The 25,492-nt window shown below is 30.5% G+C and overlaps 4 protein-coding genes across 4 annotated transcripts; 1 reads left to right on the plus strand and 3 right to left on the minus strand.

The window, feature by feature from the left end:
* Positions 1-987: 987 nt before the first annotated feature.
* Positions 988-2,246, minus strand: LOC125832186 (uncharacterized). The gene is made up of 2 exons (XM_049511333.1): positions 1,774-2,246; positions 988-1,657 (listed from the first exon to the last, which is right to left on the minus strand). Exons 1-2 carry the CDS (start codon positions 2,244-2,246, stop codon positions 988-990), a joined length of 1,143 nt encoding a protein of 380 aa, XP_049367290.1.
* Positions 2,247-3,432: 1,186 nt separating this feature from the next.
* On the minus strand, positions 3,433-3,756 carry LOC125832116 (uncharacterized). The gene has a single exon (XM_049511254.1). It carries the CDS (start codon positions 3,754-3,756, stop codon positions 3,433-3,435), a length of 324 nt encoding a protein of 107 aa, XP_049367211.1.
* A 14,349-nt stretch (positions 3,757-18,105) lies between these two features.
* LOC125832189 (ethylene-responsive transcription factor ERF071-like) lies at positions 18,106-18,832 on the minus strand. The gene has a single exon (XM_049511336.1). It carries the CDS (start codon positions 18,830-18,832, stop codon positions 18,299-18,301), a length of 534 nt encoding a protein of 177 aa, XP_049367293.1. The 3' UTR covers positions 18,106-18,298.
* A 3,046-nt stretch (positions 18,833-21,878) lies between these two features.
* On the plus strand, positions 21,879-24,826 carry LOC125832089 (calcium sensing receptor, chloroplastic). The gene is made up of 6 exons (XM_049511226.1): positions 21,879-22,178; positions 22,688-22,933; positions 23,023-23,215; positions 23,552-23,693; positions 24,235-24,366; positions 24,497-24,826. The coding sequence occupies exons 1-6, from the start codon at positions 21,936-21,938 to the stop codon at positions 24,717-24,719; spliced, it is 1,179 nt and encodes a 392-aa protein (XP_049367183.1). The 5' UTR covers positions 21,879-21,935; the 3' UTR covers positions 24,720-24,826.
* Positions 24,827-25,492: the final 666 nt, after the last annotated feature.

Raw genomic sequence — 25,492 nt, forward strand, 5'->3', positions numbered from 1 at the left:
TTAGAGCCGTCAAAACGGGCTTAGCCCATGGGGCCGGCCCAACTTAACCCGTTATTGGGGTAGAGTTGGAATATGATTTTTCAAGCTCATTTAAAACTAGGGTAACTTACAATAATTTTACTAGTATATAATCTAATTACTTAAATACACGCTTTGTTGTAATATTATGATTCTTATCAGATTTTGGTACGTCCAGATACATGTATCTCGGAATATATGGACTCAAAATTAGGTTAATTTGTTCTAGATAAACTCTATCTAAATAGATTTACATGTATCTAGGATACACAGACAAATTTTGTGCCCTCACCTCCCTCCCATCTTTCTTGTCACTCTCTTATCTCGCTCGCGTATCCGATATGTGAGATACATGCTAATTACACTAGATTTTTTGCTAGTGTTATTGAAACAACACTATTGTTTGTCATATTTGATTTGAAAATCTTCTCATTTTCTTGATGTTATAGAATTATAAGTTTGAAAGATAATAAATGAAAAAACGAAAAAGAAAAAAATTATTTAAACATCTGTGAAAAATAAATGGCCAATTCATTATTAAAATATAATACATTTTAAACATATCTTAAAAATAATAATTCTAATTATATTAAAATAATATTTGAAATTTAGATATAATACATTTTTAACATCGATAATAAGAGAAAAAAATATACCATAGTTATAATACATTTTGAATTTAATATTTTCCTATATATAAGATATTATAGACATGTTTCAATGCACATGATGAATATATAAGTAAAATATTTTTAATACAAATATATTATAAGATTCTATTATTCCTTAACCCATTTTCTCCAAACATCTCCCAAAGTGGAGTCATAGAGTGTGCTAATATTACAAAAAAAAAAAAAAAGAGTTCAGAGATGATAGAATCTTAGTTAAGCTGTGTCTCATGCCATTGAAAAAAGAAAAAGCCCAAATCAGGCAAAGATAAGTTGATAAACAGAACACAACCAGTATGGCCTAGGCTAAACATTCGGCATCAACATCAACATCAGGGTCAGGGGTGAACCAAATAGGAGCTGGTAGAATCCTCTGTATCTTGTCGAGATCAATGGGATAGTAACACGATGAAAAGCTTCCTTCTTTATAATCATAAATGCCCAAATCATGACCTCCACACTTGAGGTTCTCCCTGTGTCTGTAAGCCCAGGTCAGATCATCTGTAAAGTAAATAGAATTGGGCTTCAATTCAGGAAATTGGGTGGTTGAGAGAGCAAAACCGGTATTGGAGCCAATGAAGAATGCACGATTGCCAAGGCTACTGTTGTATTGAAGCTCCACGTGATCATGGTTTATGAAATCAAGCTTGAAAACATCAAAAGTTAGAGTCTGGTAAGGAAATTGATCATCCAAATTGTCCTCAGGTAATATTAGAGTTCCATCTTGATCAATGGCAGGGGCTATGTATCGTGTAACAATAAAAAGCTCGTGGCTTTGATGGTCGTATACCAGGTAATCAGAATCCCAACAATAGGATGACTTGCGCTCAAGTTCATCATCATCCACGAAAGAAATAGGCCATTCATTACAAACAATAGGCCATTCATTAGAAGAGGAGGTTCCAAAATGTTCATTGTGAATGTGAAACCTGTTGATTGGATCCGTATTGAGATCCCAAGCTTCAAGATCCCTAAAATGGGTGAGAGCGAAAAATATTTTTTTTTACTATGGTAAACAATTTGAGTGTATTGTCGTAAGGGTCCATCTAAGGGAATCCAGCAATTGGTATTATCTTCTATTCCGGGCCTCCTGCAGAAGGCGAGTAGATCAGAGTGGCCGTAAGTGACCATGGCTACACAGTCATCGTTCATAAGAGAGGAGGAAAGAACTATTTTTCTGATGATATATTTAGATAACTGTTGTGGAGTACGGGGTTGGGATTGGTAGTTAAGAAAGGTTTCAATCAAACCAGTTTGGGTGTTTCGAATGACGCCATTAACTTCAGGAAGAGTTTCAACAGATGGAAGCTTAATTTTTCTACCAGAGATTGGGTTAAATAGAAAAACTTGGCAGTCTTTTTGCTGTATATAAACGAGCCAACCTTGAAATAATGATCCCAAGTAATAGACGTCTCCGTCAGGCTCCTGCTGTTGCCTCTGCTCAAACTGTATGACATCGACTTCCGCCAGTCTGTAGAATTTGTAAACAGTGCCTTCCGGTGGCAGCATCAACCAAGGAATCACCAATTTTCTTTGTCTAGAAATATCAATGGCGTCCATTGCCACAGAATCGGCTCCAACTTTACTAACTTCAACAACAATTCAAAATTACAACTCAATACTCACACTTAGAACACAATGTATTTTCTGTCTGCAGAAATAACTAGTAATATCCGTGTGTATTTTCTGTCTACCGAAATAAATAGTAATATCCCTATTTATAAAGGTAAAAATCAAATTAAACTAGCACTAGATATCACTCTAACTAACAAATTCTAATTAAATATAAATAAGTAATTATCATAAATAACAAAGGAATCTTAATAAACTTAGGATTCCTACTCCAACTTTGAATTATTATTTCTAACAAGCACTAATTCTAAAACGAAACAACGCTGCTCTGCTTTGCTGGAAAAATCCTCTCAATTTGTTATTGCAATCTTCTCTTCTTTCACTTTGTCCTTTTGATAGAGGTGGATTAAACCTTAGTAGAATCCTACAAGGAAAAAATTATTTTTTCTCACAAAAATAATCCTTTTCCTCATAGGATTTGTTCGTCTTTCCTTTTCCGCATAGAAGTCGTTTGCAGTTTTTCGTCTCCTTATTTGACTTGGATTTCTACTTAAAACACGTTTTCCTATTTCATATTTGTATATGTGAACTTTTCCCGCCTTTTTATGTCTGGTTCATGCCTGTGAACCTGATTCATATTGTCATCATCAAAAGTTATTTCAGAGTATTGTCCAAGTCATCAATTGACATCGGAAGGGAATACATCAGAAGAAGAAATAACCCAAACGATTATTTCTAGCCGCCCAGCCCTTGTCTACCCACCAAAACCTTTTAGGTTTCAAAATATTGATATCCAAAACCTTCAGGTTTCCCCTTCTCGTGTGTGTCTAATAATCTCAAAAAATAATCGTGGACCATTAAATTATCAAAAAAAATATTGTATATTAACTTGAAATTATTGCATGAATTCGTATACTTTCAAAATTCTGAATCCGCATATTCTTAATATCATATTAGTTGATCATTCTCACTTTTGAATAACAAATAACATTGAGTAGCAACTAGCAACTTATAATATTTATCAATTGCTTCAAAACAGAACAACAACTTACAAATGACTCTTGCTTCTAAACTAGCACATGTAGCAAAGATCGACATTTACACAAATAACCATATTATAGTAGTAGCAAATATTACTCCAAATCAATGCCGTCCTCAAAGACTTGTTAATTCATCAAACAACATCTTGCCCCTTACCCTCATTATTAGTACTTTCACCATAATTCGTACTGCCCCAGCATAATTTGCCCCTCAGCCCCCCAAAGCTACAATCTCTCTGTTTAATGCTATGCAACGGCGTTGCACGCTCCTGATTCCTACAATACCTTCCCACTAAACACGAAAGAATCGCGAGAATGGTTAACACAGAGATGACAGCGAAAAATGGCCCAATAGATCCCGAAGAATGCCAAGCGCTGTTTGGCACTGCTTCAGGGTACGGTACTGATTGTTGAGGTTGTTGTTCGTTAGGCCAAATTGTTGAATCCGTGTTTGCCATTTCTTCGTTGTGTATATATGTGTGTTTGTTTGTTCATTCACAAACAACATATAAATATATATATATATATATATATATATATTTCATTAATTCGATCTTTTTACAAAAGCAGAGAGACAAATTAAAAGGTATAACTGAGAGGTGTTGTGCTTTTAAATGCGGCTTTAAAGAACCAGAGTGGGATTACAACATGGAAAGGCAAATGGAATTCAGAAATCTTACGCAGATTATCTCAGACTTTTTTTTTAAATAACCGTGGTGTCCTAATCAATTTATGCATGTCTCGATTAATATCACGAGATATTTATCATACACTTTTACCAGGTAATTGTATTTGTCAATGCTAACACAAATGAGAAGAAATGACCAAATATTTTTGTGTCTACTGAAATTTAAAAATAAGATCTCATAGTTCTCTATTCAGTTAATTGATACTATTATTCCAACTTTTTGCATGTAATTTCATATTTCTGCATGTGCTTATCTGAAATGGATATTTGACTTTTTAACACATAAAAAAACATAAAATGTCAGTCCCATGTGGCTACACTTTGCTCTTTTTCCTTTTCCAGAATAATCTTCTTTGCTAAGGCATAGGCCATGTGACTATATATTAGTCAAATAAGCTAAGTAATTTCAAATTATCCATCATAGTTTCTAAGAAATTTAATTCATAACAGGTACTAATCAACTATAACACGTTACACTCTTAGGGGTCGTTTGGTTTGAATTCAAGTTATGATGGAATTAATTATGATGAAATTAGTTATGATGAAATAAATTATGATGAGATTATTTTTTATTAAGTGTTTGATTGATTGTATTCAAAATAATAAATTTTAAGAACAATTTATTTGTTTACAAAAATGCCCTTCATGAATGTAAAAAGTGATATAACAAAAGGGTTGAAAGAGACATTTTTGTCATTTACCTATTTTATCCCAGGATAAGTTATCCCGGAATTACTATACCACCCAAGGGGAGGGATAACTTATCTCGATACTAATTATTAATCCTGGGATAAGTTATTCCGAACTTGCCAACCAAACTTAGGGGTCGTTTGGTGTGAAGGATAATACCAAACAACAAATTAAGTGCTACTATAATTAAATCCCAGGGACTATTTGGTATTATCCTTCACACCAAACAACCCCTAAGTTTATTTCAAATTACCATTACTAGGCTTGTTATATGTAAAGATTTATCTATTATTATAAGTCAATTTAATTTGATGATATAAAAATTCTTTATACTATGAGTATGTGTATAAAAGTTAAAGTTGATATTTAATTATTATGAACCTTTCTGTGTGTTGTTATTCCATTAACTCTTCGTACCTAAGTTAGTTAAATATATTCAGAACATTTAATTTAAAATATATATAGGCCACCATGATCAAGTATTATCCTTATTTTTTCCCTATCTTTTTTCTTCCCTTTTTAAATGTACGTTGGGAAATTAGATGTAGTAGAGAATTGAATGATTGTTTCGATATATATTAATTTGTAGACTTGAGGGCTTGATATTTTGGTGAAGAATTATAATGGTGAGAGGAAAAGAGATGCTGTCTATATGTCCAAAATTGAACGTTTGGTGAGCTTAGTTAATGCTAGGTTCTACCTTATCCTATAGTTTTAGTTCATCTTCAAATAGAAGTTCTCTGGTCCATCTCAAGTGATATACTTTGACACGTTTCTTGAGAAAAATATTTAAGGATATAAATTAAGTGTTATTTTTTATTATTAGTCTTTTGATTATTTTCAAACTATGATCTACTTGAATATATAAAGTAGTTAGTAACCTTACTAAATGAAGTGAAATATGAGAAAAAGTTTCAACAATTTTCTTAAATTTTGAATAATTCATTTATTTTAAACTATTAAAAATGTTTCAACAATTCACTTAATATGGACTAGCACTACAATAAAAATAACTTTTAGCGGCAATAAATAGACACATTAATAAAAAGTGCTAAAATTTTACTGGCACTAGTTAAGTGTCGTAAGATCCAGTTTCGCTAAAGGCTTTTGGGACATATACAAAGAGTGTTAATTGCCGCTAAAATTATATACTTAGCGGCAATTAAGCTATTATCATTAATTAATTGCTGCTAAAAATCATTTTTGATATAGTATAGACTGTAGAGGGAATACTAATAATTGAGTATTCACCTCGCACAAACATTTTCAAATGAGATCCAAATTGATCCTTATTAGTTACTCTATTATTCCCGATCCATCCAAAAATAAGTGTCCCCTTAGTAAAGAAAAATTGTCCCAAAAAAACTTTCATTTTTAAAATTCAAGACAAAAATTAATATATTTTTCAACTATACCTTTTCACTCCATTTTTTAAATAATGCTCAATTTTCAAGAAATAATTATTAAATAAAAATAATTTAACAGATTATACATTGTATTTATTGATTTCTTAATTGACATAATTTACGCTATGATAACACATATTTGAATTGAGTCAAAGTTTTGTGTTAGTTATGGTTTGCATATATGAGTCTAGAACGACAAATGAGTATGATCAAGTATCAACTCATCAAAACTTGAAGGAGTCATCAAATGAGTTTGGACTGAATTTGTCAGCCCTATATGTAATTTTTTGGGACAATTGGGTGAGTTAGGTTGAATTTGGGCAGTTTAAGATAAACACAGTTAAGACAAATATATGGTATTTATCCGCCTAAAAGTTATTTGGGTTGAAATGAATTGGATCGAAATGGACTAAAATAAGGATAAAATCCCGAGGGGAACTTACATAAAGTCCACTAGTTTAGGAGCTAATTACTTAAATATACTTTAGTTTGCAATATTACGTATTTTACCAAAATTTGGTGTCTCCAGATACATCCAAATACACGTATTTCGGAAACATGGGGTCAAAATTATTTATAGTTTGTTCGAGATACATTGTATCTAAGTGGATCGCATGTATCTGAGACACATAACAAATCTTGCTTGCCTCCCTCGCCTCTCTTCCATCTCGCTCGCCACTCTCTCATGTATCTGATATCCTAGATACATACAAATTAAATACGTGTATCTTGTGTGATTAGCATGAATCTAGAATACATACAAATCTTGCTTGCCTCCCTCCCAATCTCGCTCGCCTCTCTCACTATTTTTGTGTATCTAGTGGCAAAATATATGTATCTGAGTGTATTTTTCTCAATATATGGTAGGAAACTCTTAAGTAGTGGTAAAATACGTAATAGTTTGAAAGTATATGTAATAATAGTATATATGATATGATGTATGTCTAACTATATAAGTTTTCCTTTAAAACCCATATAATTTTAAATAAGTTTTATATTTTATTTGTTCTTATATTAAATATTTTATCTAACTTTATTTTTTTAAAATTATGACTATACAATAAATCAAATAAAAAAATTTTAAAAAATATATATTTTAATAGAATTTCTAATTTTCAGATATGACAAACATTAGGCGTCATTCATTTGGTTAAGCCTAATTGTACAGTTCGTGGCTGAAGGTAGGATAGTCAGGTCCTCAATTGTTGCAAAATATTAGTAGACTACTTGTATTGCTGTACAAAATGTCAAATTTCAAGGTCACTTTATTATTTTAATTTCTCACTCGATATTCAATATTCAATATTTATATTAAAATTTGACTAATTTAAATTCACAATCGCCTCACTCAAAAGATGGCACTCTTTACCAATCAATTCATGTCACAAGGCTGAGTTTCATAAGACAAAATGTATTAGTCACGCTATGCTTTAATTATTTTGTTATGGTTTGATGGTTAATTTCTCATATGATAATTATTAGCAGAGTGATAATTTGACAAATCAACTTCAAATTTAATTGATTAAACATGTATGATTTTCTTAATTATCCTTTGATATTCGAGTAAATCAATTTCATGTTTAATAAATTTATTAAGGGGTAGGTAAAGTTGATTCTCTATGGAAAGTTAGCACTTAGCATTCTGATGATTCCAATTCAAGATCAATGGTTGTGGATGATAAAATTCCGCCCATCTTATAATTTCACTCGACAGTTATTAAGATGTCTCCTTTTAATTATTGTTTTAGCTTTTTTTTCATGTTCATCAAGAAAAAAATAAATATAATATATAATTTATTAAGTTATCATTTTTATTAAATACTCACTTTTTTAATGTTAAAGACTTGAAGAATGTAGTTGAAAATAATTGTTGATCGTAATTTTGAATTTCTAAAGTAACAATTATTTTGAGCTAAAGCAATGATTAAAATAGGATGGCAGGAGCACATTATATTTGTCTCGATTATGTTACGCTTTTTTGTAACACCGTTGAGGTATTCCTTTTTTTTTTTATTTCCCACCAACATATTGTGCACTTATAAGTTGTATGTAATAACTTCATCTTCTTACTAATTTAGACAATGAATTCAGATACGTAGAGTATACCATAATTCTCATTTGGATAGATACTATGATATACTATTATTATTTAAATGTTTTTGAATTATTAATAGGAAATTAATTTTTTAATCAAACGTGCGAAGTTTTTTTTTATATACAAATACATTTGACTAAAGGATGTTAATTTATCTCATCATGTTCATTATTTAGAGATAGACTAGTTCACTTTTAGATAAATTCACAAGCATGATAGTGAACTTTGATGTATTTATGTTTTTTTTTAAAAATAGATATTATTCAGTATCATGGACAAATATCAAGCTTTAAACGTACTAGTTTTACAACTTCGATGACCAACAAATAAAATAAATGTAACTACATGTAAGAAACAAATACTCCATGCATGTATATTTTCAACATGATAGTTTGGCCACTTTATGACTAACAATAAGCTTTAGGTCCCTCTATGCATGTGTATATTTTCAACATTATAATTTGGCCACATTAATGACTAATAAATTATAAACATAATTATCTACCTAATATTCATGTATAACCATTTTATGTATGGAAATATGACTAATGACGGATCTTAAAATTCTGACAAATTTGATATTTCATACTTAAGTTTTCAATGTTCTTTGACATGTTTTTAGTGCTTTTGATGTTAGAATATTGCTTGATAGGTGTTGGATAAGTCAAAATGATCAAAACAAGGAAAAATTGAATGTTTTTTTTTCATAATTGACATTTCACTAGTTGTAGATCAAAATAATGTATCGTGAACCCTGACATAAATAAAATTAAAAAGTAGTACGAGTAGGATCTTAAAAAATTTGACCAATACAAGATGAAAATATGGACTATATATCAAATTTATGGTCGTAGATCTGAAGAAGACAATATTTAAAAGATGAACCACAAAAGTTTTCAAAAATTGTGGAATATTATACAATCTGTGGATTAAAACATGACAACAGTCTAGTAACTCTAAGCAGAAATCAATCGTAGATTAAAAGAAATTCACGATACATGGACTAAAACAAGCCAACAGTTTAATAACCCTAAGAAGAAATCAACAGTACACTAAAAAGAAATTCACGATACGTGGACTAAAACAAACAAAGAGTTTAGTAACCCTAGCCATGTAGGAATTAATAGTGAACTTAAATCATATTTTTATGTACGTGTATAATTAAAAAAATTATTCTAATTTAACCACTCTGATGATTAATAAACTATATAAACATAATTATTAACATAGAATAACAATAAGTAATTTTCTTATGTACATATAAATCATAAAAATAGGAGTTTAACCATTTTAGTAATTAATAAACTATATAAAATAAGTACAGATATTAAAAGACAGAGAAATATTTTATGCATGGTGATGATTTTTTTACATTTTTATTGGATCGCTTTGATGACTAATACGCTACTTTTTTTTTTGTATAACAATAGTTGTTTACTATTGACTTAACACACACCTTAAGAAATCTTAATAAATAATAGGGATAATATTACTATATTATCCTTTGAATATATTAAATTTAATACTTTGAGAAATGTATTAGATATTGAATAATAGGAAGGGTAAATTATCTCTTGATTTTCCAAACTAGATAACTATTGTTGGACAACTATTTTTAGTATGGTGGACAAATAAAGATGGACTGAGGAAGTATAACTTTTAATCGAACATAAAGTATAAATAAATATAATACCTTCTTCGTTTTATATTAGTTGATCAATTTTCATTTTGTACGGTATAAAAAATTATAAATAAGAAGATAATTTTTCTAATTTATCCTTTAAAAAGCTTCTTACAAATTTTACTAGCAAATGTGAACACTTTAAAAATTTTTATTATAAAAGTAATATAAAAAAGATTTAATCAATATTATTTTGATTTAGTAAAGTGAACCATTAATATAAAATAACTATTTTTAGTATCGAAAGGAGGGAGCATATCATTTCAATTTAATCACTTTAATGACTTACAAATACAAACACAACGGTCAACAATCAAATATTTATTGTTTAGTGTAAGGATCACTTCCAATTTCCGAAATTATGCAAAATAAAATTTATTAATAGGACTTTATTAAATTAATATTCCTTGGAGAAATTTTACTTTCAAAGAACATGAGTAGTTTAGTTTAAAGAAAATCATCCAAAGGAATTCACTTAGCTTCAAAGCTTTTTATTCATGGCGGAATTTTGGTGTAAATTATTCCAACAGATATTTAATTCTAGAAAAAATATTAAAATTTTCTTAGACTTTTAAGTAGACTAGTAGACTATCATAATTGAATATTACTTGCGAACAACTTAATAACTTTGAAAAAAACCCCTTAAAAATACATGATATGTCAATCTTCAGAAATATTAAACAAACAATTATAATCGGCTAAAATTGATTTCTACCTTAATCTTTGTATCCGTCTTATATTATCATAATTTATAACAGTCGATGATAAAAATTGTACATAGAAAATATAATAATTCTAACACATTGAGGGAAGACAAATTCGTAAAGGTTGATACCTAATCTAATATGCCCATCAAATAATAGATCAAACTGACGTAATTTGTTCTTCATTTTCGAGCCACATATAAAATAATGAAAAGTCTAGCAATTTTAGATATGAACAAAAATATTTTTTATTTAAGAAAAAATACATAACTTTTTTTACTTATTCTTTTTAAACTCAAGCAAATATATATATATATATATATATATGTAATATAGACAAACATTATGAAAAATGAGTTGAAAGAAAGAGAGGTAATGGAGATGGAGGCAAAGAGGGTAGGAATAAAAGTAAAATGTGTTAAAGATAAAATGCTACTTGTGAACTTTATTTTTCTTACTTTTATTAGAGAAATTGTTTTTCTCATAAGAATTTTTTTAAAAAAATTATTCAAGGAAAAATGAAAAAAAAACACCCTTTTATTTAATTCCTTCATCATATATTTTTTTTTAATAAATAAATAAATTGTTGTAGCTATTTTAAAGAAAAAATTACCTAAATATACAACTCATTTCACTATATTTTTTAAAATTTCCTATCATATGAAAAATTACAAAAATTTCTACACTCTCCTATTATCAGATACAATACTTTATGCGATGTATCAGTCAGATACATCATTTTACATAATATATTAGTCGGATACATTATTTTACACGATGGATCGGGACGTACGTGATGTATTGAAACGTTGAATGATATATTCATAACCGAAACGTGATGTATCTGAACGTTGGACAATGTATCTAGACGTTTTGGGAAGTATTCGAATTCTACCATTACAAGTTTTTTGTAATTTTGAAAAAAGTAAAGATGTGATGTAATTAACTCTTAAGAGAGTGTTTGAATTGACTTAAAAGTTAGTCAAACATATTTTTAAGTCAGTTTTTTGACTTCTGAAAGTGTTTGACTAAAAAAAACAAAAACTTGAAATAAGTAAAAAATGACTTAAAATAAGTTATGAAGTGTTTGACAAGGTTAAAAATAACTTAAAATAAGTTTAAAATGATTTAAAAACCAAAAATAGTCCTCTTATTTTTTATTTTTGATTTTAAAACTGCTTTTTTAAAGCTAATCCAAACGGGCTCTAAAACTATGAGATTTGTGTAACTTTTTTTTTTTAATTTAATTTTTTTACAATGACATATTTAATGTACAAAAAGATATTTTAATTCATTAAAAATATTTTTATTTAAGATTATATATATTTTTTAAAATAAAAGATTCCTTTGACGGGGATCCAAACACGTGTACACTGTCCCCAAGCCACTTGACCCAATAAATTTTGTGCAAACACGTCACTTTCAGTATTCCAAGACGTAACTGTTCTAATTACCCTTTTCGTCAAATATTACTGGTCAGCAGCTCACTATCCAGGGATAAAGTAGTAATTCACTTTCCCTAAAGGCACCCGAGTTTGCATATAAATAACCCCACATCTGCTTTAATAAACACCACAATCAGTAAAGAAAAATAAAATAAATAAAATGTGTGTGACAGTTCATCAATGGCAGCTATTCAGTCTGCCCTTTTCAGTTACCACCTGGGTTTTATCTTCTTCTTTCCCCCTTCTCTCTCTCTTGAATCTTTGCCATAGATTCCTGTAGTTTTTTAAAATATATTTTCTTTGTTATATCGTCATTTTCGAAGTCAATGGCCTGTTTTTTTTTTTTTTCGAAAAAAATTTGTTTTGAGGTTAGATCTATGTGATACAAGCGGGATAACTGATCTGTTTTTCTTTTTGTTGGGTTAGAACACTGGAGGCAGCGGTTCATCGATCTGTTCCCTGAAAAGCCATAAATATAGCAACAGGAAGCGATCGATAAACCTCTGCATCCAGTGCTTAACCCGCCTCACATTGTTAGGGCATCGATCTGGTTTTCTCTTTTCTGGCTGGTATTCGATTAATTTGGATTTGCGTTGTTTAAGATCTGTTTAAGTAAACTTAAAATTGTTTTCAATCTGAATTTTTAGATGTCTCAATTAATTTGGATTTTGGATTTACGTTGTTTAAGAACTATTTAAGTAAAAAAATGAATTTTTTGATTCATTTAATTTGGTTTTGCGTTGTTTAAGATCTATTTAAGTAAAAAAAAAAACGGTTCTCTATCTGAATATTTTGACGTCTGGATTAATTTCGTTTTGCGCTGTTTAAGATCTATTTAACTAAAAAATAGAAAACTAAAAAATGTTTTCTATCTGAATTTTTGAGGTCTCGCTTGTTGTATTTGCCTTGTTTAAGATTTATTTAAGAAAAAAAAATGTTTTCTATCCAATTTTTTTGAGTTCTCGATTTATTTGGATTCGCGTTGTTTAAAATCTATTTAACTAAAAATGTTTTCTATCTGAATTTTTTGAGGTTTCGATTAAGTTGGATTTGCGTTTGTTATGATCTTTATCAGAAAAAAATGTTTTCTATCTGAATTTTCTGCCGTTAACAGGTACTCCCATTCGGGCAACTGTTCATGATAAGCTCCGATGCGCCTCCTGCTTCCACCTAAAAAAAACTTCTTTTTTTTAATATATTTTTAGGGTTGATTTCTAGGATTTCACGCCAGTGTTACAAAGGTTTTTTTAAAAATAAAAAATAAAAAATTGATATAATAAATTAATTGACTTAACAAGCGAAGAAATTAACCTAATATTTTAGTTGTTTTTTGTTGGATTTTCTTAATGTACGTAGAATTTGATGTTTTCCCGATAATAGATCTGAAGATTCCATAGAATTTTTTCCTTATTTATTGTCATTTAATTATATGTTGCTATTTTTTTTTTCCTATTTTAAAATTGGATGTATTTCGCCGCATTTAGTTCAGTTACACTGCATCATTGTAGATATCACCTTGGCATCAAGCACTTTAGCTAAACCCTAAATATTTAAATATTCTGAATTTTGTTAATTATATTATAAATTTACATATAAGTTCTTAATATCTAAATTCTATTTTATATATTCTACCTTCAAAAATTAAATAATTTAGCACTTGACACACTCATACTCTAAGTTATCATATGTAACGGAAAAACTTTATTACATGTCTTTAACACAATTGATATTAGTTGTCTAGTTATGTGAAGTTTCTTTTGGCTTCACGATTATTATTTCTGAAATAGAAAAAAAAACTTCATAGTTTGTCATTAATAATTATTTATTTATTATGTGAAAACTGTGAGGAGTACCCTATTTGCATAGTTTATCTTTTCGGAAACGGAGCGGTTTATTTTATGTTTTTTTCACATTCATTGTATGGCGAAAAGTACATGTTGGGAAATGCATCTGAACTTTTTCGGGCGTTCTGATTTATTTTTTCCTGTTTCATTTTTAGTTTCATCACGTAAAAATACCTAACGTATCATGATTTTAAGTTACGTTGTTCGGGTGGTTCAAAACTGATATTTAATTCATGTATAAACTTTAATTAAGAGAAGCTTGTAACATATTTTTTTACCACAAGATTCATTAACTTGTAAGATTTATTTAGTTGCTTTAATTATTTGTCCTTTGATATGTTAATGTTCATTTTCTTTTTTTACGCCTTGGAGTCTTATTTGGGTTAGATTAACATAAGAATCAATTGGTTTGCAAGCATTTAGTTGAGTGTCACTTTCATAATTAATGTGTAAAAAGTTGTTACTAGTTGTGGAGGTTTCAAAGAGAAGAGAAAGTTTGCCTAGTAAAGAAAGTATTGAATGTGGGAAACATGTTGAAAGTAAAGATGAAAGTATTTAAAGTAAGAAATCGTCAGAGAATCTTTACAAGTGAAGTGAACTCAATAGGAATGTGGTATCATATTCTTTTTGCATAACTAGAAACCTAGTCAACAAGGTTGGGAGCTATCAAAATTAACTTTATTTTCATGGTACCTCAATAGCATCACTAAAAGGAAAAGATTCTTCATCACTTTCAAAAATAAAAGAACAAAACTTTTATATACAATATTATTGTCGTAATTTTTCTTTAAATCCTTATTCGATTACACTTTTTTTGAGTTAAGGTTTTATCGAAAATATATCCTACATAATAAACTTGTAGAATTACACAAATGTTGTTGTTATCTTTTTCTTCCTTTTTGTTTTTTCATTTATGGAGGGGTGATGTAGCCACACAGTCCCAGTAAGATTATTCTACCAAAAACAATTTTCACCAAAACTATTTTCCACAATTTGTTGAAGACTATTGAATGAGTGATATTTTTATGCAATATAACATCTGCATATAAGTGAAAGTGAAATTGGGGTTGGGTAGAATGTATATGTAGAACTTATCATTACGTTGTAGAGATGTTGTTTTTGAAGGACTCTTAGTACAATTACAACAAATATAAAAAAGAAGAAGATAATGTAGAAAATATAGCAACTAACAAGGAACAATATAAAAGTACACCAAGAAACAATAATTATAAACATCTTAATCATAGTCGAGCCAATATATTTAGGGAAAAAAACATTCCAATTTTAGTAAGATAAATATCAATTTCTCACAGAATTCTGCAACTTTTAATATCATTATTTCCATTTTATACACTTTTCACGGGAAATAACTCAGTTTTGAGTTATTTTCAAACATATTTTACCATGTTTATTTTAATACCTACGTTATTTCGCCATGTTCTATTTTGTTTAGTTCTAATAGACTCTGAATATCACGGACGGACGTAGGATTTGAGACAGTTTTTCGAGATTTCAATAACTTTTACCTAAATCTAGCATTTATTTTAGAGAAATTTATTAAATATATAAGAAATATCTGTTGGATTAAACTAATAAGAAAGTAGGCTCTTGGTTTAGTAACAAAAATAGAACCCATTTAAGCTTTACTACCCTCCTTTGACGAGGTTTCAATTGACTTAAAAGTTCATGAACTTCAAACTCTGAATCCAACACATAATGTAGGATCTGAACAAGTGGATTTGAATGACTTCAGAAAATTAATTAGTTGTGTACGGTCACATTTTTTTTAATTCTAGTAAGAATTAATGGAGAATTTGCCACACTTCATAGGCATTTATATTGTTAGGCAATTACTTTTAAACTCTAGAAACTTTTTTACTTAATAAAATGATGTGAAGTTAGGGACTCAAATAATTAATTTCTTCCATCAAGGAACTACCTAATGGTATTATTTAATTAAGAAATAAATAATTATTTTAATTATTTAATATGTGGACCACATTAAAAAATGTGAAAACATAAAAGTTTCAACACTATTTCATCACATGTGACGAAATTTTATCATATTGCACAGTTCTTCGACTAAAAAAAAGGGGGTCCTCATTTCATGAACATTTTATGACAAGTGGAAATAAATAAATGTTTGAGTCCATTGGGAACATTATGCAATTGACAAAGAGTTGATAATGGAGTATGGACCATCGCAATTATACTTCTCGGATTCACTTTTATTTATTCACTTTAAATTTTGTATGCTCCTTAATAATTACTTTTTTTATTCTACATTAATTGATCATTATATTATTTATTCAACTTACTAAATAAAGAAAACATTAAAACATATACTAATAATAACAATAAATTATTTTTAAATGATGGATAAAATAAATAATAATGAAACGAGGGATAGAAATATTTGACATTAAGCAAACATGAATAATGCCAAATTTTCAATGAAAACATATCTATTTCACAGCCAATATAATGACACCTTTCGATGGTGAAAGGTTTTTTGTTTGCGTGCGCCACATGCACACCCCACTAGTAAGTACTACTCCTCCGTTTATATTTATAAGTCACAATTTTTTATTTCACGTGTATTTAGAAATTAAGTAAGTTTACTATTTTATCTTTATATTATTTTTTTTTGAAGTCAACTTTTCAATCAACGAATTTGAATTAATTTGACCAATTAACATGAATTATTTATTTAGTTTTTCTATGTTGGTCAAATGTATATTTTCAAGACTAATAACTCCAAAGGATAAAATAGAAAGAGTATTGTAATTTTTGCATTGATTTTATGAAATGACAAGTATTATAAACCAACTATATATAGTAAGGATGACATATAAAAAAGAACGAATGAAGTAGCAATTATGTTGAAATGTTGATGATTGGTGATTATGATATAATTAAGAGGTAACTTAAACCAGTTAGTAGGTACTAGTTAGATTACAATCAAAGAAATTATGCTGAAATGTTGATGATTGGTGATTATGATATAATTAAGAAATAACTTACCAACATGGGTTGTGGTGCACTGGTAGGAGTGTTTCACCCTTAACCAGAGGTCTCGCGTTCGAGCCCTGGGTATGGAGAAAAATCCTGTTGGGAGCGCCACCCCCGAATGGGCCCTGCAGAGCGCGATCCGGATTTAGTCGAAGCTCCAATGTGGGTTCCGGACACCAGGTGGGAAACCAAAAAAAAGAGATAATTTAAATCAGTTAGTAGGTATGAGTTACTACCTCCGTCTACTTTTAATTGTCATGATTTCCTTTTAGAGTCAAACTATAAGAACTTTGACTAACATTTTACGAATTATTTTTTCATCATATTGATATGCAAAAAATTATAATTTATAATATTTTTCGTATAGTTTTTGAATATCTAAAAATTTTGTTTAAAATATTGAATTAATGTAATCTAATTTAACATTGAAAATTAGTCAAATTGACTTTCGAAAAGCGCAACATGACAAATAAAAGTGGACGGAGGGAGTAGATTACAATCAAAGAATGATTACATTTATTAAATAGAAAAATGATAAATATATCTCTAATTATCACAAATGGTATCTTGATATCTTTGTTATACTTCAAGGTTATATATATATTTTTATCGTCAATTTTTGAATTATGTATATCCTTAAAACTAATGAAGAGATATGTGGCTTCATCTCAATAATGTATTCGATTTTATTTAAATTTTTTTACTCAAAATCAAAAAACCTAACCCAAATTTATTCAAATTTTGCATTGAATCATTCATATCTCTAAGTAAATTTTCTTTAAAAGAACTTGTTGAAAGCATCGTCACAAAGTATTTCACTCTACCAAAAGGACCCCTTTAAGCCCAGTGAGGTCAAGAAACCTTAGAAAGATGTCACTGTCTGGTCCATTAAAGAATGGATCTATTTTGACAAACCATAAGCAGCCCAATTATTGATAGCTTTTCTCTTAGGCAAATATATTGTGAATATTCATGCAACATAACAGTTTAATAAAGTCATCAAAAATTATAAATCCTAATAGTTACTCCTATTTCTTATAAAAGTTTGATCACTATATAATCTGTTAGTGATTATTATACACTTGTTAAACCTTTTCTTTATACCTCCGAAGCTCTCATGTTTTGCTCCTTTAATAACTCGAATCTACAACCTTTTAAGGTTGGAGGCGGAATGTACTTTTAACACCTGAGCAACCCCACTTGTCAATGGAAAAAATATGGTTAGGTGAGTGAAACCGGAAAATTGTTAATATCCCAATATATTGCTTACTAGTTTTGGAGGTAGAAACATAAGAAGAAAACATCAAATAAACTTAGGTATTAAAAAGTAAACATGTATTGCATTAAAACTAATCTCACTAGAAACAAACCAAATATGATGTGAAAAGCTAATACAACCTAACAACTGTTTAATACTTTTAACGATCGAAGACATCTAAAGTTGGTACGATTTTTCATTATTACTAAAAGAAGGAGCCACAATCACTGAAGAATAAACCTTTGAACTTCCCTGTAATTGAATCCCACATATCTCTTCTTTATTTATACTTTCTTGAACTAATTCCTCCTCTGTTTCTAAACGTTCATTATTTTGATATTTCCCTGCAAGTTTCTTCATGATGGCATGTTTCATAAGTTGATATAATCTTGGATTTTTTTCCAACAAACTGCAATTCTCTTCATTTGGTTTCAAGATTCCCTGGTTCTTGAAATTTGTTTTCGCGTTTCTTCCTTGAAGAAGACGTGCAGCACTATCATAAGCCAGAGCAGCTTCCTCTGCTTTGTCAAAAGTACCAAGCCATAGCCTGAGTTTTTGTGAAGTTTCTTTGATTTCAGCAACCCATCTGCCTGATGGCCTTTGTCTAACTCCAATAAATTTCTTTCCATCATTTGAGGAAATAGGCTTATTTTGTTGGATGTTTTTGGATGAGTTATTTAAGGACTCTGATGGGGATTTTGAGTTTTCCATTCTAATACTTAGTTAGAGAGGAGATTACAAGTGGTTTAGTTTTATGATTAGGTGGATGGGGAAATTAATACTGGTTTTTTTTGTATTTAATGTTGTGTTGATTGTCCTTATTGGGATATTTTAGTAGTTGAAAGATTATAATATACATGTTATAAATGGCATCATCATTGATACCAAAATACAATAACAATTAGTATGTCTCAATTTCAAGTAAATTAGGACTAGTTATTAAAAACATATTTGTTAGGTTAGGCTGTAATAGAGTCAGGATTTTCACTATGGTGATTCAAAATATGAAAAATAAACACACAAAAAAAATCGAAGAGGATCCCATCTATATATTGCTCATCATGAGCTGCCAAGTACCAGTCTCGCAACAATAGTCCCGCAACAGTATTGGCGTAAAAGGATCGATCCTTCACTTGCTAATTGTTCGCAAGTCGAACTCGCGCTTTTGCCATGCCTTTCACTCACTCACTTGATCTTAGTATATATATGTAAAAAGTAGATTTAACCATGTATAAACAATATAATTTTCCATTGAAGAGTGCTCGGATGAACCTCCTAGGTCCTTACTAGCTCCGCCCCTGTAAGTTAGATATGATATGAAAAATTGATAAACTAGTATAATGCATAGAGCTGAAATGTTGAAACAGTAGGTGCTAAGCTACAAATAATATTTGTCGTGTCTTGTTATAGGATCAACTTAAAATGATAAAAGGTTAGAACAACTAATGCCCTTGGCTTAGTACTTCCAAGAGCCAACAAACAAAATTAATTCATCAAAAGTCCAAAAATGAATAGAGCTCTTTTGTGTTTCTTTCTGATTATTAGACTTCACTCTCTCTCCTCTCAGAAAGGTGAAAAACTAATATTTTGTTGTTGTCACATAGTGTATGTCTTTGTTAGTCTCTTGGAACATTCTCATTTTAATACTCTCATACTTCGATTCTCATTAATTGTACTTTAACATATGCTTACGTCAAACTGTTTGGTGGATTTTGTCATGCACTGTTCAAAATAATCCTCACATTGTTAATTGTTTCCAATATTTATGGTTTAGATATTGCAGCAGAAATCTGGTTACTGTCGCATGGGGTATCTGCTATCTCTGATTAACATAATAATTAGTTGAGGACTAGTAATTTCAAAGAAAATGAGCAACCAAGAAAATAGAGCTTATTTTCTCGTAGTTTCAAAGAAAATGAGATTTCTTGCCCTTTTATGGTTTTATAATATTTTTGGATTTTTCTAAGAGAAAATATTAGAAATAGCAAACATAATAGATAAAATAAGGCTTAGTAGCTATAGTTTCAATAATTGTGCTCCACAAATATAGTTTTGTTTGCTATGGAAGCTGCGGTTTGTATATTTCGCTTGCGAATATACAAATATGGCAAGTATATACAGAATACATTTAGGAATTTTTCAGAATTTTGTTTGTATAATTCGCTTGTTAATATACAAACATGATAATTTATTTTGAATTTCTTATAAATCATATACAAATAGCAAGGGTAAGCATATACAAAACTCCGAATTTATACAATCAAGAACTGAATTATACAAATTCTGAATTTATACAAATCAAGTGAAATATACAAATCAGGCGAATATCAAGAACTAGCAAGGGTAAGCATATACAAAACTCCGAATTTTTACAATCAGGAACCGAATTATACAAATTCTGAATTTATACAAATCAAGCGAAATATACAAATCAGGCGAATATCAAGAATTGCAGAAACTATAGCCGCGAATTACAATTTTCTTAAACTGTAGCTATAGTAACTAATATAGGCTAAATGTTTGCTATTCTACGTATTTTTTCCCATTTTATAACGAAGTACTAGTAGGGGTTGATTGCCTCGTATCCTTAACTTTTGAATTTAGCTTAACCAGTTAGCCCAATCAATCCAGATCTAGGTCTCAATTTGGGTTTGTTCTGTTGGGCTAAAAGCAAATAGGGCTTTGGCCCAAGATGATTAGACACTGGTGGTCCATTGATCTCCCCAATAGGAACTTGCAAGTTAAGAGCCCAAAATATACACTTCGCTAATTAAGAGACCGCTTGATCTTGAAAACTTTTTTTTTTTTTTGGCTTTTTTCTCAAAAAAATTAAAACAGCATGTGGTTACAATTGCAAAAAAAAAAAAAAAAAAGTAGAATTTACAGAGTGGCTAAAGGTCTTGCAAAGTGTGTGTTGGCTGCTAACTCAGGATTCAACATTATTTTTGCAGAAAATATTATTAACATTATGTCATGTTATACTCCATGAGGTCATATGTTTAATGTACTTTGGCATATTCCCTGAGGATTTTGAAGCAGTGTGCTCAATAGTACTATAGTAGTAAGATTTTCCGCACTATTTATGGTTAAAATTATCGAAAACAATCTCTGTACCTTATAATAAGATAGAGATAATTAATATTGTGTATCCTCTATCCTCTCTAAACCCATTACCCACTTGTGGAATCACACGGATTATGTTGTATTTGTGGTTAAAGTTGTACAAACAACAATGTTAGAGGGAAAAGTTAACAAGTGAAAGGAATGAAAGGTCTCAATTTCCATATGTCCTAGACTTGGTTAATAGAATTATCTGATATACTTATTATTGATGGAAAATGAGACACACATTTTGTGAAATTAATCAAAGTAGGCAAAAAATCAAATGAATTTCACTACAATTTAAGAAAAAACAAAATTGTTGTACTACTAATCTCACAAACCAGTACTATTGTCTACTTTTTTTTGAAACAAAATTAAAATTGATATCAAGAAAGTACTACTGTCTACTACTAATAACCAAATTGCAGACGGATGCGGTACACAATAGGAAAGAATAGGCCCCACGTTTTCTCATCTTATAATCCACGTGTCATGATCCTATAGCTTCATCAGTATTTTGTAATGCCACGTCGGATAATAAGGACCAAAGAAGAGGAACATGAAATTCAGCCGTTAAGAGTTGTTTCTCAATTTCTCATCACACATTGCCCATCATCTATAATAGTAGTTTCAATTAGTAGGACAAAATCCATTAATTCTTCATAATCAACAAGAGTCTTCAAGCAAGCAGTGGCAAAGAGGCTGAAAAGTGATGGCACTTAGAGCTTCAGCCACCGCTAAATCACCTCTTCCTCCGCCCCCTTCTTCTTCTTCTTCTTCTTCTTCTACTTCATCACCACCTATAGTCTTAAATCTTCCTAAACTTACTCAAAAAACTGTGTCAGTGTCATTCTCTACATCCACTGCACTTTTCCTCTTTCCCCTTTTCACTGCGACCCATGAAGCCAGAGCAATCAGCTTACCCAAGGAAGACATAGTCTCTTCCCTTAATCAGGTACCAATTACAAGTTTCCCCTATTTGAATTTCTCATAACTTTTTATTGGGTTTTTAGTAAAACCCATTTCTTCAAATATGTTTTTTTTTTTGGGTCAAATCGTTTCTACTGCAGTTCTGATATAGTCTTATTATATTAAAGTTGGTGCCTTTTTGATAATTTTTTACTTAGGCGATTGTGGATTCTACATCATATGTATTACTCCCTACTTTTCAATTTATTTGTATGGTTTTGACTTAAATACAGAGTTTAAGAAATGTTCAAAATGCTCTTTAATCTTGTGGTCTTAACGAAAGATACGGGAAATTGTTAACCATGTCTGAAAAGTTGAAGTTAAAGAGTTACTAAAAAAACAAAGAGACATTTTTTTTTAAATGGTCTGAACAAACAAATTGAGACGGAGGGGTAGTTGATACAGTTCCACAAAGTTCTGTGTTATGTATGTGAATAAAACTTGTTTCTTGAGATTTGGTTCTTAGCAATTTATTGGAAGCTTTCCTCTTTCCAGGTAGAATCTGCAGTTAATCAAGCTCAAGAGATTGGTTCGAACATCTTTGATACTATAAGCGGAGTGATTGGGCCCGTGATTGAATTTGTGAAACCCGGGATTGATGCAGCATTGCCTTTAGTAAAGCAAGCAGGAGAGGAAGTTTTGAAGAACGCTTCTCCTGTCATATCTGATGTCACTAAGAAAGCACAAGAGGCAATGCAGAGTGCTGGCATGGACTCTCAGCCAGTGATGACTGCAGCTAAGGTATGATGTTCTGGGACTTTTCGGTGTTGTAATTTGAGTTTCATCTTTCTTTGCTCAACTTTAAATGATACATGATTGTTTGGTTGCAGACAGTAGTTGATGCAGCTCAACAGACATCCAAGGTGATTGAAGAGGCCAAACCAATCGCCTCATCCACAGTTCAAACCATTTCATCAACTGATCCAGCTGTTATTGCAGTGGCTGGTGGCACATTATTCCTGGCATATCTTCTACTTCCCCCTGTCTTCTCCGCTCTCTCTTTCAGCTTTCGTGGTTACAAGGGTAATTGGATGGGTTTTATTTCCCTTAATTTTGTCGCTTTAGACCATTGAGATATACAGTGTAAACTATTCCCTCTAAAAAAAGGTGTACAAATGTAAACCAAGGAACATGCTTTTAACCATAATTTTGGAGTGACTATAATCAGATTGGCTTGGTAGGTTGGTTCATTTAGCTATCTTGAGTGACTAAAATTATTATCATACTTGAAATTGTGTTCACAATTTGTTGTAATAGCATTATCTTCACACCAAGTTAGTTGTTTGTAGCTTTATTATCATTTTCATTTTCCTGTTAATTTTTGGAATTAAGAAATTTGTTTTGGAATGCAATTTCCAGGTGAACTAACTCCTGCTCAAACACTGGACAATATGTGTTCTAAGAATTATGTGTTGATTGATATTAGAACAGAGAAGGACAAGGATAAGGCTGGAATCCCTCGTCTTCCATCTAGTGCTAAAAACAAGATGATTCAAATCCCGTAAGTTGGGTTTCTTCAAGTTTACATTCTCGCTTAGTAGAACTGCTATTTTCTAAGAAAAGTAGAAAACATAATGAACTGTGTTCTATCATTACTCGCATCATGTGGTATTTCCACTGCCATTCTAATGTTTCAAATTGCTCTATCTCGGAAACACGCTTGTTTCGATAAATAGATCAGAATGACATGCATAAAGACTAAAATAAGTCTATTTTGCTACTTGTCTTAAGGGTTAAGAAGGTTCTCTTTAATTTCTTGAGAATTCTCCAGTCAGGAACAAACTGTGCATGGTCCTTGATAGTGGCTTAATCAAATATTTCCTTTTTATTTATTTGTCTCTTTCCTCGCTACGTTCTCCTTAACTAATTGAGAGGCGGTAAATTGACTTCTTATGCGAGTGAGAAGTTAACCTGGTCTGGTATACTTGCTTTCATCTTTGTGCATGAAATCATTTGACTCTGAACTTCCTAGGGAATATATGAAAGATGTCTACAGATAAGTATGTTTATACTTATGCTTATGTTCTCCTGGTATATTACAGTTTGGAAGATTTGCCGAGTAAAGTAAAGAGTCTTGTGAGAAATCCGAAGAAAGTGGAAGCTGAAATAGTGGCTCTGAAGATATCATTCCTCAAGAAAGTCAACAAGGGGTCTAACATTGTCATAATGGACTCGTGAGTTTTTCTAAATTTTCTTATAATCTACTTGACATCTCACACTCTTAATTCCCTTCTGGTCTTAATAGTCTATGTGCACCATTGTATAATTTTCGTTATCAATGATATTCTGTAAAAAAAAATTCAGGTACTCTGATTCAGCTAAAACAGTTGCTAAATCGCTGACGAGCTTTGGCTTCAATAACTGCTGGATCATGACTGATGGCTTCTCCGGAGGCAAGGGGTGGTTGCAGAGTCGGCTAGGAACAGATTCATACAACTTTTCTTTTGCAGAAATTTTATCACCATCAAGAGTCATTCCAGGTAGACGTTTTGGTACAACAGGCACTGTCAAATTGCTTTCAGATTAACAAGTCTCCCTTGTAATGACCATCAAATTGGCCATAGTATAGTTGAATTCTTAAAGATAGCCTGCTGTAGTTCTTTGATCAGTTCTAATGAACTATCTTCTTGCCTCTGTTTTTCTCTTTGTTTTGGCATGTCACTGCATGCTTTCGAATCCTATTTGTACATCCAACATAAGAAGTTCAGCCATATGATACATAGAACAGGGTGTGACTCCTCACAGAAACAACTCCGGATCGATTTTCAAGCAGTTGGTACCTAGCCCTTCTTTTTTTGAATTTCTATCAGGTGCCAATGTTGAACAAATGCAGCATTTTGGTTCCTGCATTTTCAATGATACTGCAAACCAATGCAACTACATTCCATCAGAGTTAGTCTACACCATGCAATAGATGTCACTTTTGTGCTAAGTGCCTCTCAAATTGAAAACCAAGAGAGACACTTTGATGCATGATTACCAAAATTAGGAAAAGAAAAATTTTACTTTTGCTTAATTTTCCAGTAGAACAATCAAAGTAAGTAGCTAAAAGATGAAATTTTTATTTCCCAATAAACCAGAATTCAATAAATGAGTTGAATTTGAATGAGTACACACTTATGCTAAAGCTCAGTCTTAATAGTTGTACAAATACAAACAAACAATAGAATAAAAGGAATGAAAAAGTGTATAGGAAACAATCTTCCGAACTTTAGGCCCTTTCGCGATTATCATCTCTATGCTACACTAAACAACCATTACAAGAAAAATTCACATCATAATTGTCCTCTACCAATTGTC

This window comes from Solanum verrucosum, unplaced genomic scaffold (genome assembly GCF_900185275.1).
Source record: "Solanum verrucosum unplaced genomic scaffold, falcon-dt-bn FXZP01000009.1, whole genome shotgun sequence".
NCBI lineage: Eukaryota > Viridiplantae > Streptophyta > Magnoliopsida > Solanales > Solanaceae > Solanum > Solanum verrucosum.

Excerpts from the sequence above, each read along its gene's own strand:
- LOC125832186 (XM_049511333.1), bottom strand. The coding sequence starts at position 2,246 with ATGGACGCCATTGATATTTCTAGACAAAGAAAATTGGTGATTCCTTGG. Across the intron at positions 1,658-1,773 it reads CTACTCGCCTTCTGCAGGAG|GGATCTTGAAGCTTGGGATC; the intron begins GCCCGGAATAGA and ends CACCCATTTTAG.
- LOC125832116 (XM_049511254.1), bottom strand. The coding sequence starts at position 3,756 with ATGGCAAACACGGATTCAACAATTTGGCCTAACGAACAACAACCTCAA.
- LOC125832189 (XM_049511336.1), bottom strand. The coding sequence starts at position 18,832 with ATGGAAAACTCAAAATCCCCATCAGAGTCCTTAAATAACTCATCCAAA.
- LOC125832089 (XM_049511226.1), top strand. The coding sequence starts at position 21,936 with ATGGCACTTAGAGCTTCAGCCACCGCTAAATCACCTCTTCCTCCGCCC. Across the intron at positions 22,179-22,687 it reads TAGTCTCTTCCCTTAATCAG|GTAGAATCTGCAGTTAATCA; the intron begins GTACCAATTACA and ends TCCTCTTTCCAG. Across the intron at positions 23,216-23,551 it reads CAGCTTTCGTGGTTACAAGG|GTGAACTAACTCCTGCTCAA; the intron begins GTAATTGGATGG and ends TGCAATTTCCAG.